At 43.2% G+C, this 10188-nt stretch overlaps 1 protein-coding gene across 1 annotated transcript; it reads left to right on the top strand.

The window, feature by feature from the left end:
* The first annotated feature begins 275 nt into the window (after positions 1-275).
* LOC311142405 (protein dpy-30 homolog) lies at positions 276-8291 on the top strand. The gene is made up of 4 exons (XM_084178052.1): positions 276-382; positions 4829-4869; positions 6411-6553; positions 7116-8291. Exons 1-4 carry the CDS (start codon positions 373-375, stop codon positions 7186-7188), a joined length of 267 nt encoding a protein of 88 aa, XP_084034178.1. The 5' UTR covers positions 276-372; the 3' UTR covers positions 7189-8291.
* Positions 8292-10188: the final 1897 nt, after the last annotated feature.

Genomic DNA, 10188 nt, shown 5'->3' with positions numbered 1-10188 from the left:
AGTGAGTGCATACATGTTTTTTTCAATTATTTTTCATACTGGCCCCCCGTGGGAAACGAACCCACATCCCTGCCGGCCAAACCCTCCTTAGTCCACTGCGCCACTCGGGAGATCTCGCCTCCTCCCGACTGCCTTCCATTTCTGAAGACATGTATTTTCATTGTTAGAGCGGTCACTCGAGCATCTGGTCAATATAATGGATAATCTGTTGAACTTCCGTTCAGGAATTTCGGCGCTAGCCCTTTAAAAGTCACATTTCCGGAATTTGGATAGCCAATCAAAAGGCGCCTAATTTTCTGACGACTGCTTCGTTAGCGCTCTCTGGCTGTTGTTGTTTCGGCGGTGACATCAATTTAGAAACCAGCATAAACCATGGCAGAAGGTAACCAAAGATACGATTATACGATATCTAACGCCTAACATTATGTAGCAAATATTTATTTGCAGCGGTTTTCAGATTTATAAGCGTCTTGGGAGACGGAAGACTAGGGACCACGTCTAGTAGCTAGCAAGCTAACACAAGCTAGCTCAAAGCTGGTGACTTGTCCAGTGTTGGGGAGTAATGAATGTATAGTGAATACATGTTAACTGAACAAAAATATAAACACAACAATTTCGAAGATTTTACTGTATTACAGTTCATATAAGGAAGTCAGTCAATTTAAATAATAGATTAGGCGCTAATATATGGATTTCACATGACTGGGAATACAGATATGCATCTGCTGGTCAGAGACCTTTAAATAAATAAAAAAGTAGGTGCATGGATCAGAAAACCAGTCAGTAACTGGTGTAACCACCATTTGCCTCATGCAGCACATCTCCTTCACACAGAGTTGATTGTGGCCTGTGGAATGTTGTCCCACTCCTCTTCTATAGCTGTGCAAAGTTGCTGGATATTGGCGGAAACTGGAACATGCTGTCGTACATGTCGATCCAGAGCATCCCAAACATGCTCAATGGGTGACATGTCTGGTGAGTATGCAGGCCTTGGAAGAACTGGGACATTTTCAACTTCCAGGAATTGTGTACAGATCCTTGCAACATGGGGCCGTGCATCATTTTGCTGAAACATGAGGTGATGGCGGCGGATGAATGGCATGACAATGGGGTCTCAGGATCTCTTCACGGTATCTCTATGCATTCAAATTGCCATCGATAAAATGCAATTGTGTTCATTGTCCGTAACTTCTGCCTGCCTATACCATAACCCCACCGCCACTATGGGGCACTCTGTTCACAACGTTGACATCAGCAAACCGCTCGCCCACACGACGCCATTCACGTGGTCTGCGGTTGTGAGGCCGGTTGGACATACTGCCAAATTCTCTAAAACGACGTTGGAGGCGGCTTAGAGAAATTAACATACATTTCTCTGGCAACAGCTCTGGTGGACAGTCCTGCAGTCAGCATGCCAATTGCACGCTCCCTCAACTTGAGACATCTGTGGCATTGTGTTGTATGACAGAGCTGCACATTTTAGTGGCCTTTTATTGTCCCCAGCACAAGATGCACCTGTGCAATGATCATGCTGTTTACTCACCTTGAAATGCCACACCTGTCAGGTGGATGGATTATCTTGGCAAAGGAGAAATGCTCACTAACAGGAATGTAAACAAATTTGTGCACAAACTTTGAGCGAAATACGCTTTTTGTGCATATGAAAAAGTTCAGCTCATGAAACATGGGACGAACACTTTACATGTTGCACTTTATATTTTTGTTCAGTGTAGTTCAACCACTGGGGTATAATAAGAACAACATAGTTAAAATAGTAATTTAACTACATTTAGCAGTAGCTTGGTGGTAGTGGAACTACATTCAAATGGAGGTAGTGTTTAGTGTTTTCAGTAGTTAATTACTTGTTTTACCATGTAGCGGTATAGCTAACTACTGGTACTACACACTGCTGTTTACCATGTAGCTAACTACTGGTACTACACACTACTGTTTTACCGTGTAGCGGTGTAGCTAACTACTGGAACTACACACTACTGTTTTACCAGTATATTGCGGCATATTTCAGAAATAAGATACCCAGCTTAATGTTTGCTATCAGTCAAGCAAGACCTGATGAGAAGTTTGATATGTGCCCTAGCCTACCACGCAAAGGCACTATTGATTATTTTCCCTGGTTGACACAGACATGCTCAGGAAAGTGATATCACAACTTAAGCCTTCTACCTGCCTTCTCGATCCTGTCCCCACCACCTTCTTCAAAACAGTTTTTAATTGCATATCTGAAGAAGTGCAAGCTATTGTTAATCACTCCCTGTTTACGGGCACTTTCCCCACTGCTATGGTGAAATCCCTTCTGGAGAAAAGTAATCTAGATTCTTCCGTTTTTAGCAATTTTCGGCTAATCTCCAACCTTCCATTCTTAAACAAAGTTCTGGAGAAATTGGTCTTCAAAAAGCTAAATGATTGAAGTGCCAACTGTATTTAGTTAAAATTCCAATCTGATTTTCGTGCCCAGCACAGCACAGAGACAGCCTTAGTTAAAGTGGTAAATTATCTTAGAGCCAATAAAGATGCCAAACAGCTCTCTGTCCTTGTACTCTTGGATTTAAGCGCCGCATTCGACACTGTTGACCATGATGTCCTTCTGGACAGACTGGAGAGGTGGTTGGCCTCTGTTGACCATGATGTCCTTCTGGACAGACTGGAGAGGTGGGTTGGCCTCTGTTGACCATGATGTCCTTCTGGACAGACTGGAGAGGTGGGTTGGCCTCTGTTGACCATGATGTCCTTCTGGACAGACTGGAGAGGTGGTTGGCCTCTGTTGACCATGATGTCCTTCTGGACAGACTGGAGAGGTGGGTTGGCCTCTGTTGACCATGATGTCCTTCTGGACAGACTGGAGAGGTGGGTTGGCCTCTACGGTCCAGTTATAAATTGGTTTAGGACCTATTTTTACCTGTTCGAGAGTTTTGTCACCCTTGGTGAACATAACTCAGAGAAAATAGATATCACGTGTGGCGTTCCGCAAGGTTTGATTTTGGGTACGGTACTGTTCAGTTTATATATGTTACCCCTTGGCAGCGTTATCAGAAAGCACAGCATTGATTTTCACTGCTACGCAGAGGATACACAACTTTACATTTCTGTGTCACCAGATGATTTTAGCTCCACAGATGTATTAGTGATTTAAATACTTGGATGGCTCACAACTTCCTCCAGCTAAATCAAGACAAGGTTTTTATTATTGGAGCCAAAGCACATAGAGAATCTGGCCGAACATTTTAATTCACAGGCAATATAGATAAAACAGCAGGTAGAAAACCTGGGTGTTATTGTAGATTCTGAACTCAACTTTGAATCACACATTAGGAATGTGACCAAAATAGCTTTTTACCACCTGAGGTACATTGCCAAGGTGCGGCCGTTTCTCTCTCAGGCGGATACAGAGAGACTCATCCATGCTTTTATTACAAGCAGGCTTGACTACTGTAATGCTCTCCTGTCTGGTCTACCCAAGAAAGCCACTGGTCAACTGCAAAACATACAGAATGCTGCAGCACGGGTACTGACCAAGTCCAGACGGAGAGCACACATTACACCGGTTTTAAAGTCTCTGCACTGGCTGCCTGAGTTTTAGAATTACTTTTAAGATTCTTCTATTGGTTTTTAAGTCAATCCTTGATTTTGGACCCCAATACATGTCAGACATGCTTTTAAGTTATGTACCCAGTAGGTCCCTCAGGTCCTCTGGCACTGGCCTTTTAACTATCCCAAAGCCCAGGACCAAGAGGCATGGAGAGGCAGCCTTTAGTTACTATGCCCCAAGCCTCTGGAATAGCCTGCCAGAGAACCTGAGGGGGGCTGAAACTGTGGGCATATTTAAAAGATCTTAAAACACCCCTTTTTTTTAGCTTTGCTTTTCCTCAGGATGCTTTTTATAGTTCAGTTTTAGTTATTCTTTAGTTTTTATCCTCTTATGTTTGTGGAGTAAAAATATGTTTTTTTTATAAGTTTTTTTTTCCTGTAAAGTGCATTGTGTTGCATTCCATGTCTGAAATGTGCTGTATAAATAAAGCTTGATTTTGATGTTTGTTCAAAGTAACTTTAGTTCAGTAAACTACACTTTTCTTAAGGATAGCTTTAGTGTAGCATAACTTCCTCCAGTGTGAAGTCATTTCCTTTATAATAAAGTCATTTTCTTCCCCTGCCGTCGTCATGTTCAGAGTAGCTTCCCCAACCCTGCCGTCGTCGTCATGTTCAGGAGTAGCTTCCCCAACCCTGCCGTCGTCGTCATGTTCAGAGTAGCTTCCCCAACCCTGCCGTCGTTGTCATGTTCAGTGTAGCTTCCCCAACCCTGCCGTCGTCGTCATGTTCAGAGTAGCTTCCCCAACCCTGCCGTCGTCATCATGTTCAGTGTAGCTTCCCCAACCCTGCTGTCGTCATCATGTTCAGAGTAGCTTCCCCAACCCTGCCGTCGTTGTCATGTTCAGTGTAGCTTCCCCAACCCTGCTGTCGTCATCATGTTCAGAGTAGCTTCCCCAACCCTGCCGTCGTCATCATGTTCAGTGTAGCTTCCCCAACCCTGCCGTCGTCATGTTCAGTGTAGCTTCCCCAACCCTGCCGTCGTCGTCATGTTCAGAGTAGCTTCCCCAACCCTGCCGTCGTCGTCATGTAAAGTTGGGAGAGACTAGCTACTAGAATCAATTCCAACTGTTTGCTGCAGACGGTTGGTTAGCTTTGACATCTAGACCAGAACAAAGCCATGCTATCACAATCATAGAAACAGAATAGCTAGTCACTTTGTTTCAAGCCCTTACCTGGAGACCTGATTAACACCTTTTACTCCCATTGTTGTGTTTACGTTCAGATCACGCAGGCATGGACCAGAGCATGGCGAGTCATACAGCTGTAAGTTTACTGTACTGTGTTGAATTTTTACATTTTAGTCATTTAGCAGACGCTCTTATCCAGAGCGACTTACAGGAGCAATTAGGGTTAAGTGCCTTGCTCAAGGGCACATCGACAGATTTTTCACCTAGTTGGCTCGGGGATTAGAACCAGCGACCTTTCGGTTACTGGCACAACGCTCTTAACCACTAAGCTCCCTGCCAGAGTCTGGGCATACAGGAGACGTTGAATATGGCGATTTCTCCTTTAAGCCCAGGAAGCAGCCGTTCAACTTGCCATTCACCAGCTTTTCAAGCTTAATAATGTGAAAATATGTTCAAATAATGGAGTTTCGCTGAGCAACTACCGTCATTACTGCCGTTACGGCCGGTATGTACTTCCACAAAAGGTTTTTAAATAAGTTACATGCACCCGGAAAAATGCCTTGTCTGGAAAAATTATAAGTATTGTTTTTGACCAAGTGGATTTGGCACATGCACACCTCCAATAAAATCACTCGTTACTGCCACGCACAGGTCGGCTGATCCAATAAAATCACTCGTTACTGCCACGCACAGGTCGGCTGATCCAATAAAATCACTCGTTACTGCCACGCACAGGTCGGCTGATCCAATAAAATCACTCGTTACTGCCATGCACAGGTCGGCTGATCCAGCAGCAGGAAAGCTCATTGGTTTATATCACCAACAACAGTGTATTAATGTCATATCAATCTGTTTCAGCCGTGCTACACAGAATAAGATTTCATGTAAGTAGATTTAGTAGACACTATAGGCTACATTTTTACAGTCACTGTATATTTCTAGATAGGCTTTATTCAGTAGACAATATAAGGAATATTTTTACAGTGACTGTATATTTCTAGATAGCCTAGTGTCAACTAAATAAAGCCTGTTTTTACAGTGACTGTATATTTCTAGATAGGCTTTATTTAGTTGACACTAGGCTACGTTTTTAGTGATTGTATATTTCTAGATAGGCTTTATTTAGTGTATTTTAATTACATTACTAATATTGAAGGAGGTAGATTTGGCGGATGGTCAAAAAAAATACTTATATTCTTTCCCGACAAGGCATTTTTCCGGTTGCATATAACTTGTTACTTAGACCTGTTTTGGAAGTACATACCGGCCTTAATGGCAGTAATGACGATAGTTGCTCAGCGAAACTCCATTATTTGAACATATTTTGACATTATTAAGCTTGAAAAGCTGGTGAACGGCAAGTTGAACGGCTGCTTCCTGGGCTTAAAGGAGAATCGCCATATTCAACGTATCCTGTAAGCGCAGACTCTGGTTTGTGTGTGACTGTTTTAGGGAAATATTAAGCCTCTGCTACAGGCTTTCACCTCAAAGTGAATGAAGCCTTGAGCCGAGGTTAGGGAAACATTAGCCAATGGTATAGACCTCGACGTTACTGTTAATAATAACTGAACTTACAAGTTACTAACTGTATACATGATGATGGTGAACTTGTGGGGGGGGGCTAGGGAAATGTAGGCTTACATGCTGACGTGCTTGTACATCACTCCTCCCCTCCAGAAGATCGAGGATACCGAGAGGTCCAACACCGAGAAGATGTCTAAACAGAAGGTGGATCTTCAGTCTCTCCCAACACGGGCATATCTGGACCAGACTGTGGTGCCGGTCCTTCTACAGGGGATCTCTGTGCTAGCCAAAGAGAGGTGGGCTACAATAAATCACATTTTTATAAAAGTCCTTTTTTGGTACATCAAAAATGCTTTACAGATACCCAGCCTAAAAACCTGAAAGAGCAAGCAGTGCAGAAGCACGATGGCTAGGGAAAAACACCCTAGAAGGCAGGAACCTAGGAAGAAACGGAGGAAGCAGGCTCCAATACATTTCCTTTCCCTGTCTCACATGCTGTATAACCTCGGTCTCGCAACATCAGCCTGTGTTGTGTGGTGAGGCTGGGCTCTGAAATAAATAATAATAATAATATGCCATTTAGAAGACGCTTTTTCATGCGTGCATACATTTTTTTTGTGTATGGGTGGTCCCGGGGATCGAACCCACTACCCTGGCGTTACAAGCGCCGTGCTCTACCAGCTGAGCTACAGAGGACCACAGATACCCGCACACCTGAAGAATACCCCTTGTTGTTTTTATTGGCTGCTGTGCCAAAAATAAATAAAACCCATTTCAGTTGTCTCTGTATAATGGAGCAGTAAAGATATTGTATCGTGTTATTTGATGATTTTTGTATTCATCCTCTTTCCCTTCCAGGCCTCGTAATCCCATTGAATTTCTAGCTGCACATCTCCTCCAGAACAAGTCTCAATATGAGGACCGCATCTAGACGTCTCTGAAGAGACTACACTGGTCGACTTGTCATCCGAGACGAGATGTGTTTCATTCTGCATCCGAATTGTAAAGTGTTTTTATTTTATTATTATTACTGTGTACTGATTTTATTATTTTTTTGTTGAAGAAACTTGTTGTTTTTTTGGGTTTCTGTAATTGACTGTACATGTTACGGAGCGTGTTCCTTCCCCATGTGTACCCATTAAACATCCATGACTGATATCAAATGTCTTGATATTCTGAGAGATTTACCGTGTCAGAGCATTCTGCATTCTCATAAGAGAACCAAATGTCAGTCAGTCATTGGAAGTAAAACGTTCCTCGTTAAAGCAACTGTCAGCTAAATCATTGCTAGTAAACTGTGCTTGACTTGGGACTAAAATAGCTGTCATTTTCCAAGTCGGTCCATTGAAACTATGTTCACTGAAATTCACAAATGTCATTATGCTATAAACAGACCTCTGATTATTCACTGTTAAGGGTTCGTACACATTTTCCATGACTTCTCCATGACTTTTAACCACATAGTCATGACTATTATTATAGTCTACATTGTTGACAGGCTGCTGTGTCTTGTCTCCTGCGCTGGTGCCCTTGTCAACATGTGGTCAACCCTTCCATCTGGCGAGCTCCTGGGTGTGCAGCCTTTGGCTTTTGATCCGGCCCTGAAACACCCAAGTCTGCTTATCAAGGTCCTGTTGAGAGGCTGATGTTTAGGCTACAATGTGGTTAGACCAGGACTTGGAACAAAAGCCTGCACACCCAGTAGCTATCCTGGAGGATGGCTGCCACACTTGATATAAAATATAACCAAATACTTTTCTTTATAAAAATGATTCCCTCATTTCAGGGATGAAATGGAAAAGGTGGGCTACTTCAAAGCAAGGAACAGTATCTAACTAGACACGTTTATATACTGTTGGCTAGTTAACTAGCACAATAACTGCTACAAGTTATGTTTTGAATTGGTTATCTGGTTAGTCTGTTGTCTGTCATTATTTTATACCTGCTGCTGAAATATCGCTCGCCACCTTGTAGGCTGTTTCATAGGTAAAGCTCTTTGCAGGTAGATTAGCAGTCAGTGCGTTATATGATCAAGTCTGGTTGGGGTCTATTCCTGGCAGGCTGATCAGATTCATTATCAGCCTCAGAGGCTGATAAGTCAGGATGCTGCCTTGTAGGCTGTCTGCAAGGAGCCTTACAACCTCCCCGAGTGGCGCTGTGCCACTAGAGATCCTGGTTCGAATCCAGGCTCTGTCGTAGCCGGCCGCGACCGGGAGACCCGTGGGGCGGCGCACAATTGGCCCAGCGTTGTCCAGGGTAGGGGGAGGGAATGGCCGGCAGGGATGTAGCTCAGTTGGTAGAGCATGGCGTTTGCAACACCAGGGTTGTGGGTTCGATTCCCACGGGGGGCCAGTATGAAAAAAAATTAAAGAATAATAATGTATGCACTAACTGTAAGTCGCTCTGGATAAGAGTGTCTGCTAAATGACTGAAATGTAAATATGAAACAGTCTACAAGGCAGCCTCCTGATTTATCAGCCTCTGAGGCTGCTAATGAATCTGATCAGCCTGCCAGGAATAGAGCGCACCCCCTGGATCAGATATACATCTGCCTATAAAGCACTTTGACAACTAATCTGCCTACAAGGCAACATTCTGACTTAACAGCCTCTGAGGCTGAAATTGAATCTGATCAGCCTGCCAGGAGTGGATCCCACCCACTCTGTAAATTTAAATATTATCCTCAAAGCATTAAGTGTCCCTAATAGTTATACACATATCAGTTACGCAAGCTAAGAACCTGCATAGATAACAAGACTAGCCACGTTAGCTGCGTTGTTGATTGCATGCAATTGGCTGTGGACTTCGGGGTGGCACGTTCCCGCTTGCTAACGTTCTAATTTATAAATTGATAATGAGCTCCAAACACAAATTCAAGCATGGTGTTAGCATGAAATGTACCATCCCTTAGTGTAGCAATCAATAAAAACGTATGCGCTGATACACAGTGGGCTCTGCCGCCTCATCCATTCTGGCAATCTATCATCAAGACATCCACTTCTATTTATAGAGTTTTACTCATGATCTTGAGAAAACAACTTTTGTTATATCGTCACGGGAAATGTATCTTGTGATCTCGACAAAACAACTTTTGTTATGTTGTGATCATGAGAAAAATAAATTGTAATCTGACATAACAAGGGAATATTATAGTGTTTTTTTTTTATTAATATGTCCTCTCTGGACTTCCGTACTGGACATCCGTACAATTCCCCCCAAATTAGACATGCTGCTACAGTGCTCTGGACAGCTCTGGCCCAAGTCAATCACTGTCAGTAAGAAAAGACAAGTGCATCAAGTGTTATGACGCCAATAATATGCCAAATATATGGTTTTATTTCCATTGTACAGTATTATAAAAGAAAAAGTACATGGAATTGACAGTGGTGTGTGAATACCTAATGGTTTTATGTTTCCTTGCCTTAGTTTAGACCTAAACTCTGCTGCTGCAACGCTAGTAAGAGAATCGACCAATCCTAACGCTTTTCATTGGACCATTAATGTCGCCCAGGCGCCCATTTAGGCCTGTTTTGCACCGGTTGAAAGTTCATTGCATTCCTTTTGGAACTAAAACCCACTGCGAAATCGGTTCAAACAAAGTGACGTGGGGGCACGTGGAGTAATGAGTAGGATTCTTTTGTTTTCACATGCAAAAGTGATTGCTTTTTAGCTTTATCTGCCTTCCCGATGAAGACGAGATAGAACATTAAAACATTTATTTAATGGTAAAGAGATGTTGTATGTTTCTGGATGATGCACCATGCTGCCTTGTTGGCAAAATGGCCGAGTGGCACAGATTAGCCCGATGATGTAACGGGCCGCTGCCCGGTGCCCGCCGCTCAGCATAACCGAATCCGCACATTTATACACAATAATGGGCGTGTTCGTTTTGCATGGTCCAGTGCCCCTGGTGGGCGGAGTTTGTATATTT

This window comes from Coregonus lavaretus (genome assembly GCF_964263955.1).
Source record: "Coregonus lavaretus genome assembly, chromosome: 1".
In the NCBI taxonomy this organism is placed as follows: Eukaryota; Metazoa; Chordata; class Actinopteri; order Salmoniformes; family Salmonidae; genus Coregonus; species Coregonus lavaretus.
The sequence above is the reverse complement of the archived record's forward strand: the minus strand, read 5'-3'. Positions and strand labels throughout refer to the sequence as shown.